Genomic DNA, 21602 nt, shown 5'->3' with positions numbered 1-21602 from the left:
TGGTCATGGGGGACTTGAAGCTTATTTTCCTTTTTTTAATGTCCTTCACAATGATCAAAATGCCAAAAGAATATATTAAAAACATCATCAGAGGGGATTTCTAAAGGCTATAAAGTTAAAGCAGAACTAACAATTTTACAGGATTATCCTGAATGGAAACTACAAAATATGAATTATTTTGGCACCATCTTCATTAGAAGTCAAAAAGTGTGCCAGGGTACCTGGCTGAAATGCCCCAAAGCAAGATTTCACTGGCAGTCTCCTGGACACAGCAGGCTGGAGGGGAGGGGGGGGTGTTTGGCCGGTCAAGCAACTGGTTCCTGTCAAGCTCAGTTATTTTCTTTTTTTCCCCACTTTGACAGCATTCTGGGAAGTATAAATGCTGGGGTGTAAACATCCAGCAGCATGACTCAGAGTTTTTGTATATCTGTTGATTTGGTAAACATCCGCAGAGTAAACAGGTAAATGCAGATTTAACCAGCTGAGCATTTTAGCCCACTTATGAGCACACAAACCAAATGTGAATCCCAAAGCACTGCTCTGTAAAATTTTCATTAAAACTGCAAACCGAATGTAGTTATTTTTAGTATCCATGGCAACGTTGGACCGAGCAGTCACACAAAGTGTCCCTTGTCTCAGCAAGACGTACGAGAGGCTTATTTTTGTGGTGAAGCTTTTCAAAGAATTGGTCAGGAATCGCAGGGCTCCGGTTTTTATCTCGTTGTGTCCTTGTGAAAATAACTTCCTATCAGATAGAGGCTGCTTTTTTATCTTTTACTGATGCACACATTTGAGTTTCTCTTAAAAAAAAAAAAAAAAAAAAAAAGGCTTCAAAGAAACATTAGTTGTATTTTTAGACTTGAAGTCTTGAAAGCATTTTCTGTCACCCATCTCGTCCTCTATCTTCATGACATTTTTCTCTTTTGGAGTATAAATAAATATGGCCAGATGTGAGTCTATTTAAAGCCTCTTATGGCTCCGATAATCAGTGGCTCATCCACAGCTTTAACCCGATAATTCCAAAATCTATAGAGACACATTTCTGTGCGAGTGAGCCAGGGATGAGGTGGAAGTACAGCCGTGTAGACTGTTGAGCTAATGGCTCTGCTGCTGTGGAAGTGCTTGACATGAAGTAGAAAGAGAAGCGGCTTTGTCAGTGCGAGCATGCCTGTCATTCCAGAGCTGGAAACTCACGCTTGACCATCCCTCGGGCTCAAACTGTTGCATACTTGGGTTTTTCCTAAAACCATCTCAAAATGGACTTTTCTGTTGTATTTTATATAAGTCCAAGGCTGGTCCTTTTTTAATCAAGTTTAAAGTGTTCCTAGTGATCTTTTGATTATTATTATGTAGTTTTTTTTCAGACATTTTTTAAAAAAAATTGTCATTTTCTAGTAAGGCTGGGAATCATTGGGTACTTCACAATATCGATGATATCGCAATACTTCAATAATTCCTGAACATCTCTAATAACTCACATTATATAGATTAACACATATTTTTGGGAAAATATTTTCCCATTTATTTTTTAGCGTGAACACAATCATAATAAAAAACTTGTGTCTTATTTTGTGCAACAAGTATTAGACACTTTTGTGCAAATCAGTAATACTATGTCTTTGACAAGCATTGACACCAATTGAATTGGAATTCTTTGTAAAATTCAGTGTTAACAAAAGTAAACTTGAACAGCAGTGTCACTACTTGGGGCAAAAATGTTGTAAACAACAGAACAAACATTGAATAATTCAAGTAGCTGTCAGACACATTGGTGCAACGCGCGCACCCTATCTACCTCCAAAGGAACGTCTCACCAATGGATGACGAATATAACATTTAACAGCTTTTCCAAACAAAAATAAAAGCTAGATACTTAGTGAGAACCCATCCAAAATCAATCGCAGGACTAAATATCACAATGTATCCCAATATCGATACTTTGGCACTCCCCTATTTTCTAGGACATAGTTTCTGCAGGGCGGAGGTAGGTTGTGGGCAGAACCATTGGCACAGAGTAAGCCAGCCCCTCTCTTTAAACACTCTCCCACTAGCTTCCGGCCCCTCACAACTCCAACAAAACAGTACCGGTGCAGCAAAAATGCTAAGCAATATTGTATACATACATTTTAAGCAAAGAAATACTCAGAAATGCAATTTTCATCTGAACTTTCTTCATATATGCCATCTTTCATGAAAAATGCTGCAAGAACATGTCAAAAACAGCAATGCCGAGTCTTTAACAACAGTGTCTGTCTAGACTTTTGGGTCTTTTATGGATAGTAGCTTTAGAAAAACATAATTTCTATGTAAGTCATATTTTAAAAAAAAGATATTTCTGAGAAAGTGCTCAAAGGTTGAGATGCTTCCTGTGCATGAAAACCTGCAGCAGACACAAAAGCAATGATTGACAGTGGTTTAAAACCAATGTGCAAAAAAAAAAAAAAGAAAAGTCAGACGTTTCACTTCCTTTGTGTTGTGAAAAACAGATTCTCACTATAGATTTTGAACATACTGATTTGATTTTGTCCATTATAGTCCGTGATAACAATGTTTTTCCTTCAAAAACATGCCTAAACAGATCAATTATGAGCTTTTGTTGTATCAATGATTGACTAGGGTTATGTAAGAGGGAAGGCAGAGGCCCTTCTGATCTTACGCTGCAGGAAAGTCAGCAGTGCAGAGTTCTCAGTTATCACTCAGCGCAGGTTCTGTATGTAGGGCGCATGGCTGGATGTTCAGGGAATCATGCCCCGCCTTCAGTCACAGTTCAGCTCGGGCAGTTATTTTAAGTTCGACACGAGGAGGTGAATTGCAGAAGTCTCATAAAGGAACGTTTAGGACAAAAAAAATAGTTTTCTGATTCACAAAGTTGGAACAAAGTGGTTGCTGCTGATTCTGAACAAAACGGAGAAAAGAATGAAGACAGAAACAATTTCTCTGATTATTAACATTCATACTTTAAAATTGTTTTTTAGCCCCTTAATATGATAAAATGTTGATGTGCAGCTGTAACATGCAGAGGCTGTTTAGTCTTCACATGCAAGTGGAGACAAGTCCCAACCTGCAAATTGAAGGCTAGAACAGCTTGACAAGTTAAATCAAGCTCTGCGAGTTTATCTTTTGCAACCTACTCCAATGTGCTATCTGTCCTTTTAGCCTGAGCTGAAAAGCTGTGAAAGAAGTGGGCCGGCTGCGTGTCCCAGTCTGCTGTAGCAGAGTGTTTACTGTAGCTAGCCTGGTGTTGTGGTGTGTTGGAGGTATCGAGGCACGGCTCACATTCTTTCCTGTTAGTGACTCATGTCCTGAGCATGGCACAGTCTGTAAGCAAGACCTTGGGGAACTTCAGAAAACACACGAGGACGCTCATTGGAAGCAGAGCGTCCCTGCAGAGGGTGGAGACTATTCTCATGCATTCAGATCGAGACGCTTACGCAGTTTTTACATGCACATGAATATGCATAGACCACCTAGCAGACATGAGTGGGTTTTTCATTGATGCCCAACACTATCAGATGTGGTATACCCTTCTTTGTAGATGGGTGGTACTTATGCAAATCATTTATTGCACTGAAACAACCATTTTCACAATAAAGTTGCCCTCTGCTTCCTTAAGATGCTTTTATTCCTTAATTTTGGCTAACATGCTCTTGGTCTAATTAAGTAGACTCAATTGAAGGCCTCTCACTTGATGCCATTAAGGTGGTCCAAGCTTTTTCTGATGGAGACAGTTAAACCCTAAGAATTAAGCACTTTACAGATAAAAGTGAACTGAATTTAATCTTTTAATTTTTCAAAGCATATTTATTTGGCATACTGTTGTGACCCTTGCTCGGTGACAGACTGGCGACCTGTCTACGGTGTACCCTGTCTGCGCCCTACAGTAGCTGGGTGAGGCTATGGCATCCCCTAAAATGATACAGCGGATTAAGAAGCTGGATGGGTTGTGACCATTGTCTGCATAAGAGAACTGGACTGAGCGATCCCTCCCCACTGGGGTCCCAAATAGGAAGTACCCTCTGGCTCCAAGAAGCCAAAATCCCGTAGACTCCAATAGAGAAACAGCTATTACTCAGTCGTTCTATTTGTCAGAATAACCATTCTTGTTCTGATACTTTTTATTAACATGCTCTTGATTATCCTCATTTTCTTTTCCTGATACTTTTTTTTGTAAGGTATTCAAGTTATACACTAGCCAATCAGATGTCTCAATACAAGTATTTTGTACCCACTAGGTCCCCAAGTATGCTTTCATTGGTAGGGGTGTGGACTTTCAACAAACTCTCTCCTGATTGGGCAGAGTGGTTGCCATAGAAACGTTGACTTAGATCAACTCGGACCAGTTATTGTTTACTGACGTCGTCTCAGTCCACTTCTCTTTTATAAAGTCACTGACTGTGACTACTATAAGTATTATTGTAAAGATTTATTCTGTTGCTTTTGATGTTTCCACTTGAGTCTAAAGGACAGAAGTTGATGAATTTTATTGGATTTTCTTTTTGGATCAAAATTATTGATGGGACATACTGTACATTAATTGTATTAGAATATCTAGATTTAACGGAAGTCTATATAAAGTAACTGTATTGAATGATATTAAACTAAAGGTTGTCTAAAAAATCTCCAGACAGGCCTGTCCTGTAGTTACTGAGTTGGTTTCAGGTCTTTAAAAACCCACGCTGATGAAAATTGTGTTTTCGGTGATTTTAGCATGTTCTTGTTCCATTTTTTTCTCATAATGGAAAGCATATATTGAGGAGAGTCTGCCTGAAGCTGGGGATTATGGATCATATGTTTTTGCATCCACGGTATATCTTTGGTCCATTGTCTATGTCTGCTGAACACATTTATTGAACATTTGTTCATGTCTAAGCAATATCTAATGAAATATTACTGTTCTACAAAACTGTCTTTGAAAGAGACGTTTTTTTTTTTTTTTAATTTTGGCTTAAAACGGCATCATCTTAGTTAAAAGACCACTGGGAACAATTTTAAAATAAATCAAAAGATGAGGGGGACTTTTAGAAGACTTTCAAATAATTTGATCAATTTATTATTATTTTAACACCAGCACATGCTGTTTTGAACCAACCTAGTGTTACAGTAACATGTTTAAACTCACTGGACTAAAATAAGACATCATGAGATCACACTAGACTCTTTACGCCCCAACCGTCTCATTATAAGCTCACGTGATGTTTTGACGGTTTCCAGCTCAGCTGCTGAAGTTGCAGTGAGGTCAACACATTTTTGTCCAGTCATGGTTTGGAGGATGTAATGATGTGGTCCTGACAGGCTTTCATCACAATTCAAGAGCAATCTTCAAAAGACCCAAATGTGTTTGATCCATCAAGCCCATAAATATTGACTTTGAAGCATTTGTTTGAGCTTTTGCATGAACTCAGCTTACATCTATCAGCACATTAAAGCTTGGTCTGCATGCATATCTATTCAATAGGGAGATATCAAGGTCTTATGAAAATGATTGTTGTTTGAATTCTTTTTTTTTCTTTTTTACAGATTTCCCAAAACTACTTTTAGCTTTTTTAGTGGCATTATCGTACTTAGTAAGAACGTCTCTTATGGAGCCTCCCTTCTCCTCACAACCCGTCTGACCTTTGTGCTGCTCCAACCTCTGTTTGCTGTGACCTTTCTTTGCAGAGCGGACTGTTGGGGTGGCCTTTGAAGGGCAGAGGAATGCTCCAGGTGTGACTCCTCCAGTTTGCACGTTTTCTACAGACGCAGGGCATTTGTCAAGAGAGCAGCCGAGCTTCAGGAGGATGACGACGCCGTCTCCCACACACAGCGACAGCAGCGACTCCTCTAAACATGAGAGCAACCGGGTACGTCAGCACGCGGGGGTCCTCACGAAGTGAAACGAGTGTTTACTGGGACGTAATAGCCACCTGCCTTTTGTTTAGATTTATGTAAATGCTCCCAGTGTTTGTGAGGCTGGATTCATTTTGCACCTCAATCAAAACAAGAGATGATTTGTCATCATGATAGTTAAATAATAATCAGCCCAAATCTCAGTTTTTAGAGGAAAAGTGTGACATTGTTATTCTCTGTTTGTCCATCTCATGCCTTGTCTTCCCTGTGTCCACTTTCAGGATAGCTGGGAGATTGTGGAGGGTCTCAGGGGGGTTCCTGCCAGCATGCAGGAGCCTGACAGGCAGGAAGGCTTCCTGCTCAAGAGGAGGAAGTGGCCAATGAAGGGATGGCATAAGGTAAAGCCTCATCTTCAAATAACTATCACACTGAGCTGGACTTATTTGATACTAAAAATGTCGAACGTGTTTTAGGAATAATATATTAGAAAAGAAAATAATGTGGGGTTTTTAAACCTGCTTTTTTCACATTTTAACCTAAGACTCAACTTCAAATGTAGATGTTTTTTAATGTCGTAGTCAGAATATACTAGAACAGGTGCTGAGGGTTCCTGGGTTATCCAGGTCCGTAGAGGGTCATAGAGAGGAGTGGATGCATCTTAAAGGGAGGGCAGGTGTGTCTTTAAGGGACGTCATTAAAATGGAACGTACCATTGTTGTGCATGCAGTGTAGGGGTCTGCAACCTTCAACACTTAAAGAGCCATTCGGGTCGATTTCTCACCAACTAAAACCCAGTAGGAGCCACAAAGTTTTCACTCAGCCTTTAGAAAAATACAGATTTTTATTTATGTTTTTGCTACTGACATGATACATTTAAATAAAATATTGTGGTTTTGGCATAAATAAAACATGAAGAGAAAATACCTTTCTTTAAAAATATGAAAGAGTTTATAACTTTTGACAGAGCTTTACATGACTTCCTTTCAAAATAAAAGACGTCCTACACTGTAGGATCATGTCAATGCAGCAAATGCAGTAGGAAGTGTAAAGTCATCAATAAAAAAAACTGTTTATTGTACTGTTTCTGGTGCATTTCAGCCACAAATTCATAAACATAAGCAATAAAAACTAAATCAGAGCTAATTAAATTACCCCAACCATATACTAAAACCAAGAGACACACTTTAAATCCTTGAATTTTTTCAAAAATAGAAAAGCTGCTTTATAATCCAGTGGATTATAATTTAATGTAGTTTTAATTCTGGTTGGTTTTATGGACAATGAATTGATTTTCTTTGTTAAATGTAGCCAAAATGAAGTCCAAATGTGTCAGTGTGACGATGATAAACTACAAAGGATTGATGGAGAATTACAGCTGCTGTTGTTAGGATCCTTGTTGAATGATTCATACCTTCAACTGTTTGTGAATGAATTGAATGAAGTTTAAGTTAATCGACTATACAATTCTACTACAATTACTTTTTACATTTTTTTTAATCCATTTTTCTAAGCCTCTTGCAGACCCCTGGTGTTGTGCATCATGTAGTATTTTTAAGAATAATGTAAGTTAGACGCACTACTTGCGTATAAACGAGGCTGGACCTGATGAACCTGCAAGGAGCCCTCACTTATCTTGTTGCAGGATTGGGGGCTTGAAAAAAAAATTTTTTTGTACAAGCATGTTTCTGGCTTTACATTGCGTCAAATATCTGAACTTTGGCAAAAAATTCACATGGCATCAAGCATTCAGCTTTGAACCGAGACATGTTGATGACTTGATCCGTGGGTGGAGTCTAAAGTAAACATGGAGGAGAATCTGATCATTCTGATCCTGAACTTCATGCTAATTTTCTTATTTGCATAGAGACATTAATGAAAAGCTCGTCTACTATTACTCTTATTTTTAGCTTTGCTTTCCTTGGACTAATGAGGGAGTGTAAGTCATCAAACTGGTTGGCAGAGAGACTCGAGTATTGCTGAAAGTGGTACTGGGAGACACTCTGAATGATCTCATGAACCCAGACATGGAGACATCATTACTACTGTTTTTATAGAGCTCTATTAAATGAAATAAACCTGATTTCTCAACATCATCAGTGTCTTCCATAAATTGTAAACAAGATATATAGATACATTTTGACAGTAGCTCCTCGCACATGCATTTGGAGCTTATGAACACATTAGTAGAAAGATGTGTATGAACATTTTCCCTCTACGGGCTCAATGACCTTGATAAATTTGTACAGACCCCAGCATGGCCTGTACAGTTTTGCCCCCTTTTCCCCCGCAGACAGCTCATATCCACCTGTAAGGGCAGTTTTGACTAAGGCTTAAAGTTCCGGAGGGGGGCTTTAAGCTGTCGTCAGATTTCTTCAAATCATTTTGTTTGTTTTCTATATGTTCATACCTTAACCTTGACTCACCCACACTCCCATGTTCAAACACAACTCTTGAAGTCTGTATTCAGACTGACATCTGTGTCAGCATGCCTGCCCCGTTGTAAAACTGCCGTGCCTGCACTGAAGGGCTCTATCTTTATGTGATTCCTTTTACTGCTGCTCTTGTAACAAATGAATACTTTACTAAAGGCAAAAACTGTTAAATTCATAAAACGTTAGGCTGAAAACTTACAAGAACCCTGTGATTCCTATTATTGAATAACTTTTTCATTTGGTTGTTTTTGTTTTCTTGCCACTCAGCGATACTTTGTGTTGGTGAAGGGCATCATGACATACGGGAAGCGAGGGACGGATGTAAGTGTCTCCTCATCTGCGTCTGTCACTGTTCTCCATGAAGGCTAACTTCAGTCATTTTGCACAGATTCAGAAAGGGAAGATTCACGGCTGCATAGACGTCGGCCTCTCTGTTATGTCTATCAAAAAGAAAGCCATGTGCATTGACCTGGACACCGAGGACAACATCTATCACCTCAAGGTAAGTCCACAGTTCCTGATAAAACGAGGATGCGCGAGTCATGCAAATTCAAGCAAATGCCTCACAGGATTTGTCAATCATTTTGTGCTCAACCAGGTGAAGTCTTCAGAGCTGTTTGAGGAGTGGGTGTCAAAGCTGCGTCACCACCGTTTGTTTCGACAGAACGAAATATCGGTGTATCCTCACGAGAGGCACCTCTTCCACCCCCACGCCTCATCTTCTCCAACCTTTAATGACTCGTACAGACGGGTAAGTTGTAAGAAAACATTTGGATGCAGCTTTCATAGACTGGATGCATCTTTATCTCAACTGATTCTTTGTCAATTTGTCTTTGTAGTCCACCCTGACCAAGCAGGCGTCGGTCCACCAGGCTAAAGTCAGCTCCTGGCTTCACTCCTCAGAAGACATGAACAAGTGCTCCAAGGGTGGGCTTGGCTTCTTCTTATTGTCTTCCTTCTTTAACACCATCAACATTGTTCAATAGTGTTGGCGTTCTTTGAATTACTGTAACTCTTCAACTTTTTAACACAATTCCAACAAATTCCGAAGTGGAGAAAGGTAGCTTTACCGACACTTTACAGTTGGGCTGCCACGATTAGTCGATTAATCGACTATTAGAATAGTCGACGACTAATTTAATTCTCGATTAGTTGTAACCTTATATTAAATGGAGTCAGATTGTAGTAAAATTGAATAAAGTTGTGAGCGTTCAGCACCAAAAAATACACTTTTGTAATATTTGAGATGTAAGATGTGTGCTTTACATCCACTTTGCACATGACCCAATTAGTCGACTAATCTGAAAAAATAATCGGTGATTAGTCGACTATTATAATAATCATCTGTGCCAGACGAATTTTACAGCAGTAAAGTGTTTGTGAAATTAACGTAATTGATTCTGAAATGGAGAAAAGCAGCTTTTCTGTGCTTCGTTATGCGTTGGAATTATGTAAATTGCGTAAACGGTCATGTAATTTCCTGACGCCGGTGACGGCTCCTGTATTAACTCTTTAAAGGGTAACCAAGAAGGACAGTTGGAGGCGGACTCTGCTCCCAGATTTGAAAAATGAAAAAATGGGGGGCGGGGCTAGAGGAGGTGTGCTGCGTAGGGGAGGTGTGGTCTGGAGCTGTGATTAACAGTGACAGTGAGGTTAGCTAGAGCAGGATCTTTTTATTATTGTCTCAATCAAATTTAAAAAAATCAAGCGAGCTCCGCGTTCAAAGATGGGCGAGGCTTTTATACTGGAGCTGCAGAGCACGATGACGTGAAACTCCTGAAATGACGTAGGACTTACACCAGTTTCCATCCATCCATTTTCTTGACCGCTGTGTCCCTTTCGGGGTCGCGGGGTGCCGGAGCCTATCCCGGCTACTGAAGGGCGAAGGCGGGGTACACCCTGGACAGGTCGCCAGTCTGTCGCAGGGCCTCAATCACACACACATTCACTCTCACATTCATACCTAGGGGCAATTTAGAGTCACCAATTAACCTATGAAGCATGTTTTTGGATGGTGGGAGGAAGCCGGAGTCCCCGGTGAAAACCCACGCATGCACGGGGAGAACATGCAAACTCCACACAGAAAGGTCCCAGCCGGGATTCGAACCAGGGCCTTCTCGCTGTGAGGCGAGAGCGCTAACCACTGCGCCACCGTGCAACCCACTTACACCAGTTTACTATTCAAAATTTTCCGCTGTAGTACTTCGTTTCAACCTGTAGGGGGCAGCACACAGACACTTTTAGACTATAATTTCAGGAATTAAACAAATTAAATTGTCAAAAAATTTGCAAGGACCAACAGACAGCACTTTTGATGCCCCATTTATAGAGGTCAACAGCCAAAAAAAGTCATCAAAGCTGGCCCTGGGCATAGGCGAGCTAGGCAGACACCTAGGGCGCCATCTGCTGGAGGGGCGCCAAATTCAGATTCCTTCAGAATCTACTGGAATTATCGTGTTAACAATTAAAAAACACTAGAGCTCTGGTGTCCATGTGGCAGTGCATGCTGGGATGTTCTGTTTCATGGTGTGTTTGTGTCATTACTCAGAGCTCGAGGAATGCGAGTCTTATCTGTTGGAACTCAACCTGCTGCTAAAGAGCATGGAGGTCATGCATCGCACATACTCTGCTCCAGCCATCACATCACTACAAGTGAGTGTCCAAACAAGGGTTCAGGTGGCCAAACGTAACGTTTCGGAAGTGTTTTACTTAAGAAAAGTATCGATGTTTGTTGTTGGACGACAGGCGTCTGCCTATGACAACCCTAAGAAGGAGAAGAGGCCAAGGAGATGGAGATCCAAGAACAACGGCAAAGAAGCCAAAGCCACACTACAAGTATGCTTTTGTTTTTGGATTACCTATTCATAAATATAACGGCGCGATGGTGTAAACTTTTCTTTGACTGTCAGGTCCCCAGTTGTATCTCTTCCCAATCTCCTCGTCTTCATGCCTCCAATCCCAACCTCTCCACCACCTCCTCCCAGGAGGTCTGTCCCGAGTCCCCAGACTCGCCGACAGACGTGTCGCGTCTGCAGGAAGATTTCTGCCGGCTGGCTAACAACAGTGAGTTCATCCCTGGGTGTGAGAGATTTCCTAGTTTGCCACTTTAGAACTTAGTTTCCATGACAACCCCATACCTCTATGTTTCTCTTTTTTTCTCTCCAGTTCACGCTACCTTGAAATCGGCGCACAGTTCTTTGACAGCAGAGAGAGACCGACTGAAGCTCACCATCGACCTGCAGGGCCCCCAGCCGGCACAAGTTGTGGGTCTAAAGACTGGCTTTCCTTCAGTGAGTGGCAGAGAAAATTTAAAAGTCATGTGACTGTCCACAGTCTACCATCAGACTTTGTCTTTGATCAGGAATCTACAGGAACCCCCCAGTCCCTGGTCCACCAGATCTCCAACGAGAGCAAAACATCCATTCCAGACTCCATATCCGAGTTCTTTGACGCCCAGGAGTACCTGCTCTCCTCGTCTTCATCTGAAAATGAGGTCTCACATGATCTACTACATAGCTCTTTTACTGTGTTGGAAGTAGGTCATTGTCGCACCTACCAGCCTGCTTTGTAAACAGCAGTTAGGAATCTGAAAGGAAATCTTTGAACTTGTTTTGAAGAAAGCTTTCTAAACCAAAAATGAGCTTTTTTGTGTCAAAGTGTTCCCCCAATTATTGTGGAGTTACGATCTAAAAATGACAAGGGCTGGGTATCGATAAAAGGTTCAAGAAAGGATTCGATTTGATTCACAAGAGTCTGGATCTATGTGATTCAGTTTTTTTTTATATATATATATTCTTTCGATCTTCTCAATTAAATTTGAAACAATTCAATTTTGAGTTTACACAAAAATGTTCAGTTCATTAACATTCTAAACATTGTTCTGCTTCTCCTGGAGGGAGTTTCAGTTTGGCCACTAGGTGGCGATCGCGCTCTATCAGTGCACTATTCCAGAAGAATAAGCAAAGAATGAGCAAAAACAAAAGTGCTTTAGACCATAAATGGTTACTTTAAAACCTATTTCATTAAAAGAGTTTGAAAAGTTAATACCTGTGAGTTTATAAAGATGTTTATTTAGTCAGCAATTTATGTTTACGTCAGCCGTCCGATGGGAAATCCCATTAAGCGTTAGCATCAAGCTAGTGGACTTTAGCTTTATGTGCTAAATCGATCTATATTTTTACGAATCGATTATTGATCTGTTAAGCTTAAATCAATTCAAATCGATTAATCAATTTTATCAACCCAGCCCTAAAAATAACCCGAAATTATAGATGTTTTAAGGCAGTAAAACTCTTTTTTCCCACTTTTCTCAGACAGACATGGCTATTTCTACATTTTTTTTTCCTCTCAAAGTTCAAACCTTCATAGAAAAATTATTCCATCATTCAGCCACCAATCAGGACACCTGCACAATTGCAGTGGAAAAAAAAATCTGTAAAAAAGCAAGACCACGGAAAGAGAACTGTGAAATTACCAGGAAGCACTATGAAGCTGCCTTCACACCGGACGTGATTCGCTCGTCAGATTTATGTCTGTCGCCTTTCCTTTGAGGCGCGTTACATTTACTGCTCCACGCCCTGACCGCAGAGCAACCGCCAACGTTGCCACATCATGGAAAACGTAGATGATGTGGAGTGAGTTGTTTGGGTTTATATGTTTTGGAGAGCTCTATAGATACGTCGGAAAGCACGTCCCTGTGTCTGTCGTTCCATTAGAAGCAGTCGCTCAAACCCATGATTCCAAGTCCAATGTGATCGTAGCATGACTCCTAAAAAAATATATATATATACTGTTTTTAAGAAAAACAGCAAGCGAGACGTTACCTTATCGCTTCACAAATTTCATATGAACTTGATTCTTCAAATCTTGTCTTTTTTTTTTATATGTAACTAATTCATTTTTTCCCTAAGGTGTCTGATGATGACTCCTACATCAGTGACGTCAGTGACAGCGTCTCCATGGATACGTACGATGGGAGGAGCGAGAGACACAACTCCGGTACAGGAATTCGTAAAATGTTTTCTCTAAAGCCACTCTTCCTCGTAATGATGTAAATAAAGGTTGTAAAGTTTCTGTCATTGAAACAGGGATTGGGTGTCTCTTCATTTTTTGGGCTCAGCTTCTGTGTTTTTAACTGAAAGTGTCAGAATTGTGATTAAAAGTGTTTTAATTTGACGCATTCCTGGTTTTTAAACTCGTTCTTCAGACATATTTGAGCAGCTTTATCATTTTCTCTATTACCTCTGACTGAAGTAAATGAAATAAATAATTAAGCTCTCATAATAAAGAGAACATTTTATGTCACTCCACTTTCCCCATCCAGTCAGCAGCGTGGTGACCGTCGCTCGCAGGCGTTCCACGCTGCCGTCCACCTGCCCCTCCAGCAGCGTGAGCCTCTGGAACATCCTGAGGAACAACATCGGCAAAGACCTGTCCAAGGTCGCCATGCCCGTGCAGCTCAACGAGCCGCTCAACACCCTGCAGAGGCTGTGTGAGGAGCTGGAGTACAGCGACCTGCTGGACACCGCAAACCAGACCCCTGACCCCTACCAGCGCATGGTGAATCCTGACTCTATTACCACCTGAAGTCATAAACAGCTGTGTTGGTTTAGGAAATGAAAGAAATGTTTTGCTTTGACTTTTATTAAGTTGCAACATGAACTCATTACAGTGCAGCTTGAAGTGTGCTGCAGTGAGGGCTTGTTCTGCAGAGATGACCGTTTGGAGCATTTTTCTTTTTGACTGGTCCAGTTCTTGAAATGATTTTTATTGTTCAATAAAAATAAACCTGAAAAGGGGAAAAAGTTGCTCAGACTTTTAAGAAATAAGTGCTTTTACAGAGCTGATGCCGTGCACAACCATCTAATTCTTCTCTGAGAGATCTCAAACTGGATTACTGTGATCATGAATGTTAAAAATAAAGAGGAACACTGAAAATCTGTCAAAGATCTAAAGAAATTGAAAAAATCTTTCTGTTCTGGCTTTTCTCTTCCTAAAATCCAAAATGCAGCAATGAAGGTGAACCTGCAAAAAGAAATGAACAAATGGCAGCATTTCCCAAGATCTTGCAATTTAATACAAGTCAAAGCAAATTGAGGAATTACTTTTAATGGTGTTTTTTATTCTTCAAACGTCTAATAAAACTGAACTAAAAAAGAAAGGCCAAACTGATTTTACTGTTAGAGGTTTTTTGAGCACAATCACTGTGTGAAAAACCACAAGAACTTTCCTAAATATTGTAAGGAACCAAAAAGATCCCTTGTGGTGGAGTGTCCGCCCTGAGACTGAATGTTCATGGTTTCAAATCTAATTTTGAATCATACCAAAGACTAAAAATGAGACCCTCCCTGTTTGACACTCAGCAGTAGGGCTGGGCCTGAAAGAATCGAATAATTGATCTAAGTTTAATGGATCAATAATCAATCCATAAACGTAGAGATAAAAGCATAAAGATAAAGTCAGCTAGCCAGATGCTAACGTATGAGGGGATTTCCCATAGGACGGCTAATGCTAACCCTTGGTCGACCTAAACATACATTGCTGACTAAATTAACATCTTTACATACTCTTATCTTTTTTAAGGAAATATTTTTTATATTTTTTTCTTTTAAATTGACCATTTGTGGTCTAAAACACAGTTTTTTGCTCATACTTTGTTCTTCTGGAATAAGCTGTAATGCTATAGCACAATCGCCACCTAGTGGCTAAACTGAAACTCTCAAGGAGAGGCAGAACAATCGTTGGAGCTTCCCCGTTTAAGAATCCATATAACACTATATGCTATTATCAAAAGCATTATTATTTTACTAATAAATTGTACAGTATGTGAACTGGATCAGATTAATATGAAAATCTTCAAAACATATAGTACATTGTTAATGTATTTCTAAACAAATGTGTCTAAATGTGTAAACTCAAGGTTGAATTGAATTGAGTGGATCAAAAGAATCTGGAATTGGCTGCTGTGTCTGCAGCTCACCCCTCCCCTAGGGAATAAGTCAAATGCAGAAAACAAAATTTGAACACCTAGTTCAGAACTTTAGGGGCCAAATGAGAGGAACGTTTATTTATTTATGTGATCAAAACCACATTTGTAGTTCTGATTAAGATCTTTTTTAAAAAATATATAAATAGCTTTAATTTAAGAGTGAAGCGAGCTTTTAATAGTGATACATTTTATGTAAAGACAGATTTTTTGTTGACAATTTTTTTGCCCTGACTTTTCCTTTTTTTTCTGGCTTTCAAAAAAAAATGTATTTAGATTTAATTCTGTGTCACGATGTCCCAGTCTGTAATCTGACCCTCCCTGCTTCTAAACCTCGTCTTTGTGTGCAGACACTAAAACCCCGGTGCAAACCGAGTGTTTTTGTTTGTGTTCGGATCCGATTTTTGACCTTTTTCTCTTGTTTCCACTCAGGTGTTTGTTGCCACGTTTGCGATATCTGCCTATGCTTCCACATACTTCCGCGCGGGAAGCAAACCGTTTAACCCGGTCCTGGGAGAGACGTTCGAGTGCGACCGGCCTGAGAAGGGCTTCCGGTTTATAGCCGAGCAGGTAGAAGCAGTTTCTGTTTAATTTCTATTCTGAAATAATGAAATCATTTCTACTTTTTTTGTTTTATCTGTAAACTTAGAAGGTAACGCTCACTACGATCTCCTCTCTCCAGGTGAGTCACCACCCGCCTGTGTCAGCATGTCATGCAGATTCAAGGAACTTCAAGTTTTGGCAAGGTGAGAGGAGAAATATTGTTTGGAATAAATATCAGGTTCCCTCGCGCCTGCGTGCTTGTAACCTATGAGTCCTTCCACGCCTTTTTCTGCAGAACTTCTATTGTGTTTGGTGATTTATTTAGGGTGAAACTCAGACACTGGAGATGTTTTGTGTCCTTGTGGTTACCAATACCAGATTATCAGATTAGCAAACCTCATGGAGCTGCCATGTCTCAATGTCTGATCATTTCCTCTTTCAGATGTACGGTGGAAAAATAAATTCTGGGGGAAATCCATGGAAATAGTCCCGATTGGAACCACACATGTGACTCTACCTGCGTAGGTTTTATTTATTTATTTTTAATCCTTCTTTTGTTGTCTATATCTTCTTATCTTGGCCTCTTTCTTCAGAGATCTCTACAGTAAATCATCTGCCTTCAAAATGAAACCAAACATCAATCTTTACAACTTCTTTCATGCACTATGAATCTTCTTTTTGGTCCACATCCAGACATTCTGCCCGCTAACTCTACCTTTAACAGCTATTTCATTTTTCTAAACATCTTCAAACTATCTTATCCTCCTTTACTTCATCTGAGATCAGATGTTTTGCAGCTCAACTAAAGACCCACGTATAGGTTAGATTAATTTGTTATTAATTCTTTTTTACAGAGTAAAATGTTTGTTTTATTCCATCCTTTTCTACACTAGCTCTCAAAGACCCACTCCAAAGAAAACATGTTTTTAAAATGTTCTTTTAGCTGATGGTGGAGGACATATAGAAGGAAAATTAAGCTTCAAATTGCCTTTCTTTGCACAACCCTCAGGCAATGGGAATGTGGGTTTCAGGCAGCAGTGAAAAAAACACAGCCAATTTTTTTTTCCTTTTTTTAATCATAATTATTTATAATTTGATTCTAAAGTTTTTGGGTTTTTTTTTGTAAAACTACTGGATTCTCCACCAGATCTGACTCATTCTTGACACAAGTCTCCGTTCACACGTCACAAAATCCATCCACTGTTTTCTTAAAGCGGGGGAGCCGAGCGCTACACTGAAACCCCCAAAATAACCAAATTAACAAAAAAAAGCAGTTTGTTATTGCAGAGAAGATCCAGTGAGGAAACAGAAAAAGAAGCATAGTTTTCAAATGAAATAAAGCTGCATTTAACAGTCAAAAACCAGAAGTCTTTACTCTAAATATGGATTTAATACTACAGTTGTTCCCACATGCCATAATAATAATGTTTAATAATCATCAAATGTTATGAGAAATATGATAAGGAAGTCGCTTAAACTGTAGATTTATTATTGTATTTAAAAAATATTGGTAACTTTTTCTCTTTTTTGCATTTATCTGTTGTATTCTAAAAGTAGAATGAGGCTGAAGTTGGCACCTGATTTTTTTTTAACCTTCCACTTTGACACTTATGGGAAAATCTGTCACATTTTAATGACGTCTAGTGTAAAAATTAAGTTTAAATTAGATGCATATTTTACAGAGGATGAAAATAAACTTTACCCTCAAAAGGCTAAAAATCCACAATTCGGTCTGTAATAATATTGTCCAACATTAAACCGATCTAGGCGTCTTATTGAGGGTTAATCACTTTAACACAAAGCTTTTTCTTCCTTAAATGTTATCACCTTTATTTAAAAACTGCAATCTATCTTTACATCCAAACAAATAGGATTCTTCACACCACACTTAATGTGAACATGAACAGTAAAGTGGATTACATCTCTTGTTTTTTCCAGCTTTGGGGACCACTATGAATGGAACAAAGTAACATCCTGCATCCACAACATTCTCAGCGGCCAGCGGTGGATTGAACACTATGGAGAGATGTCCATCAAGAACGTCAGCAGTGACGTGTGCCAGTGTAAAATCACTTTCATCAAGGTGAGAGATGAAGAAATGTTGCATACTCGGATGAAAATACTGCTTTTAACATGTTTTTGTAGCATTTTTCTGATAATGGGGACATATGTGAAGAAAATTAAGCTTATAATTGCATTTCTGAGTTTTTCTTCATTCAAGTCGCTGTGAATCAGGAGCAGATGAAAAAAACGACATTTGAAAAATACATCATTTGTACATTTCTTGTTAAATAAAGTCTTAAAAACGAAAAGTGTTTTGATTTTGGCTAAAAAAGGCATAATCATAATTAAAAGACAAATAGGAGGATCAGAAAGGGTCTTAAATGTTATTTTTTACTCATTTTTAGCATCAATTCTGTGCTTTAAAATATTCAATTTTCTTTTTACCACCTTATAAACTCCTGGTCACTAAGTTTAGCTAAAACCCAGTTAAGGTTTTTAGTGATTATTTAAAAAAAAAGATGATTTTTGGCTTAGTAAGTCTCTGTTTAAAGGGAAACGGCGCCCTCTGGTGGAAAACAGAATTCCTTTAAGTTTTAGATCATGTTGGATTAATTCTTTTGTTTCTCTCCTCATCTTTAGGCGAGATCGTGGAGCTCCACGGTGAATGAAATACAGGGCGTGGTGACGAATGCACAAGGGAAGACCGTGCACTCCCTTTTTGGAAAGTGGCACGAATCGGTATTTCAAGGAGACCCTCCTTCTGCCACGTGCATCTGGAGAGCAAGTGAGTGGACTCTCCTGAAATAGAGAAAAATCAATTTACTGAGGCTCAATCCTAACAGCGGTTTGATTCCGTAGATCCCATGCCCAAGGACCAGGAGCAGTACTACGGCTTCACCCAGTTTGCAGTGGAGTTAAATGAGCTGGACTCCAACCTCAGACCACTGCTCCCCCCGACCGACACTCGCTTTAGGCCAGACCAGAGGTCACTAAATCCTCATTTCTCTCATTGTTTAACAATTCCACACTTTTATGTCACTTTTAGTGGATGAATGGGTTCAGAATCATTCTGTATTTTGACATATTTATGGCCACCCCTTGCAGTGTGATACTAATTAAATGGGCGTTACCATAGCAACACTTGGATTAAATTTGAAGTCCCTTACATTTATTCCAACGTTGTTCTTCCAGGATGCTGGAAGAAGGGAACCTAGACGCCGCCGAGGAGCAGAAGCAGAGGATAGAGCAGCTGCAGAGGGAGAGGAGGAAAGTGCTGCAGGACAACAACATGACACACCAGCCGCGCTTCTTCAAGTAAGACTCTTTCGTAGGCGTGGAAATCAAAATCAGGGATGACCCGATCCAGTCACATGATCAAAAATCAGACCCGATGTCGGGGTTTACAACTTGATCTGATGCTGCATCCCCATCAGAGATCAGACATTTATTTAAATCTCTTTATTATGAGCTATACATTTTAAGATTATTGTTGCAGATTAAAGAAGAACAAATTAAGAGTGCAGTTCTAAAATCCACATTAATGGCTTTATTTTATGACACTGATGAACATTTATTTCCTTGATTGTTGATATGCCTGCTGGGTATTTTAAAAAGAGCTCCTGTTCTTGTTTAATTCAAATATGTTTTTATATTTGCACTTTTTTTTACGTGGTTGTTCAAGCTACCTGTTGCTTCCTTGTTTTTTAATGAGGGATAAAGAAAATGAAGAAAAAACAAATTATAAGATTAACAATATTTATTAAAGGATACAAAAGTGTAGATTACACAGAGAAATAGTTTACCTTCAGCACTGGACTGAATCATCGTCTCTCTTAAGGGAGAAACATGAAGTGATAAGAATGTCTGTTTTTTTTAACTTTGCTCCTTTGGACGTCCCCCTAAATCAGGGGTGTCGAACTCAATCCTATAGGGGCCAAAATCCAAAAGCCGAACAGGATAAACATTTATTGAACATGTTAAAACTACACCTTTTAAACTTTAAAAACGTAACTTTCAAACCTCAGGACTCGGCCGGTACCGGTACTCTAACCTAGCCTGGTCTGCGTCTGGTGCCGCGTCCGGAACCAGTATTGATCCGCGTCCGATACAGACCGTCCAGTACCGGGTTAAGGTTGGGGTTAGGATACCAGTGCAGTCCACATCCCAGTTTGTGGTCCGGAGGTTGGGGAGTCTTGATTTAATTGGAGACACCCAAAACGCCGGATAGAATCACCCAGCGGGCCTTGACTTTGACCCATGTGGATCAGCTGTCAATGTGTTTGAACCATTGACTGTATAGGAGAACTGGATCGAGTCAGTGTTTGCACATGCCTCAAAGAGACGTTCACCGTTTAAGTATTAACAGATAAAATAGGGTTAATGATATAAAAACCTGGATTTGTCTGGTTTCTTTAAAACATGTTGTGAAAGTTTTCTCACTCTAAATTAAACTATTTACTGCTAAAAGAACTGGATCCATTTTGTCTTCCGTCATGATCAGCTGCTGTGCTGGAGATCATGAACATTTCTTGCGTCAAACACCAGAAATCCTCTTATTTGGTGTGTTTTCAGTAGCATTTGTGTGTTTTGTGTTTGCAGGAAATCCAAGGATGACACCTGGATTAGTAACAACACATACTGGGAGCTGCGCAAAGACTTTGGCTTCAGCAGAATGGACTTCTCCGTGTTATGGTGACCTCTGGATTCACTCCACTCCAAGAATCACCATGAGGGAAACCACAAAAACAGAAGTGAAACCAGCGTCCAAACGTCTTGACCTGGTTCTGCTGTCATCGTAACCCCGGTCCACATGGACCTGCTGCTTTTTCTGTAAATCTTGCTCTGTTGGTTTTATTATTGTAGATTTTAAGGCTGGATCTTTTACAATATCTGTCAACTAAAAACAAGACCATGTTTTGTTACATCTCTTTTACCAAAGTGCCTTTTACTGTAATGCTGCATCGAACCAGCTATTATGCAAACTGACTTTAACTCCGAGACCAAGTGATGATGAAGATGGAGCCGCGCTCCTCTGGACGGGAGAAGCTGGATCCAAACACGCCTCAAGCCGATCATGTGTTCTGGTTTCAAAACAACGTTATGCCTTTTTATCATGCTGCCTTTGCTTTAGCGGTCATGGCTTTATGAGGCCGCGGAGACACTTTTCCACTGAGGAACTCTGCATTAAAGCTTCTTGTGGAGTGGAAGAACGATGGTGTGTCCCGAATACTGTGTCCTTCATTCACAAATACAAGTTTAATCCACAGAGTATAATAAATGTGGATAGTAAAAGCGTTTTAAGTGGCCTTTAAAATATGATTGTACCGTTTTTAGACTAAATCAAACATTTTCAAGGAAGGAATTCATTAAAAATTCACCTCTGATTTGTGGGTGGTAGCACAAAGTAACTCCTCCCCCTCTTCCCATCACCTTTGTGCACTCTACTGCTAACTTATAGCCCCTCACAACCCCAACCAAACATTATCAGTGCAGCAAACATGGTAAGCAGTATCAGATCTATCCACCTGTGCAGTTGTGATCCAGATTCCAGCTCAGACGAGGAAAATGAAGACGTTCATGGATCTATTTGTCTACAACTGGATGGAGCAGTATTTTCTACATAACAAAAGACAAATTTAAAATAGCATTTTTTTCGATCTGCCTTTGACTCACAACAGTTTGAATCAAGAAATACTCAGAAATGTAAGTACAAGTTGAATTTTCTCTATGCATGCAGAGCACCTATAAAAGCAGAGGCAACCAAGGTGCTGAACATAAAATCACAATAAAACACGATAAAGAAACTATAACAT

The 21602-nt window shown here is 39.7% G+C and overlaps 1 protein-coding gene across 1 annotated transcript in view; it reads left to right on the top strand.

Moving 5' to 3' along the window:
- Positions 1-21002, top strand: part of LOC112137569 (oxysterol-binding protein-related protein 3) — a 24114-nt gene extending 3112 nt beyond the window's left edge. Inside the window, exons 2-22 of the mRNA XM_024259956.2 lie at positions 5659-5840; positions 6108-6224; positions 8526-8579; positions 8647-8760; positions 8857-9009; positions 9098-9185; positions 10807-10910; positions 11004-11093; positions 11168-11321; positions 11424-11548; positions 11620-11751; positions 13169-13256; positions 13582-13817; positions 15676-15813; positions 15926-15989; positions 16229-16307; positions 17725-17869; positions 18430-18574; positions 18649-18775; positions 18982-19104; positions 20389-21002. Coding sequence (XP_024115724.1) covers positions 5778-5840; positions 6108-6224; positions 8526-8579; positions 8647-8760; positions 8857-9009; positions 9098-9185; positions 10807-10910; positions 11004-11093; positions 11168-11321; positions 11424-11548; positions 11620-11751; positions 13169-13256; positions 13582-13817; positions 15676-15813; positions 15926-15989; positions 16229-16307; positions 17725-17869; positions 18430-18574; positions 18649-18775; positions 18982-19104; positions 20389-20485 — 2436 coding nt within the window. The 5' untranslated portion in view covers positions 5659-5777 and the 3' untranslated portion in view covers positions 20486-21002. The remainder of the gene's footprint in view (positions 1-5658; positions 5841-6107; positions 6225-8525; positions 8580-8646; positions 8761-8856; positions 9010-9097; positions 9186-10806; positions 10911-11003; positions 11094-11167; positions 11322-11423; positions 11549-11619; positions 11752-13168; positions 13257-13581; positions 13818-15675; positions 15814-15925; positions 15990-16228; positions 16308-17724; positions 17870-18429; positions 18575-18648; positions 18776-18981; positions 19105-20388) is intronic.
- The last annotated feature ends 600 nt before the right edge of the window (positions 21003-21602 follow it).

This window comes from Oryzias melastigma, linkage group LG11 (assembly GCF_002922805.2).
Source record: "Oryzias melastigma strain HK-1 linkage group LG11, ASM292280v2, whole genome shotgun sequence".
NCBI lineage: Eukaryota > Metazoa > Chordata > Actinopteri > Beloniformes > Adrianichthyidae > Oryzias > Oryzias melastigma.
This window is presented reverse-complemented; position numbering and strand designations above follow the sequence as displayed.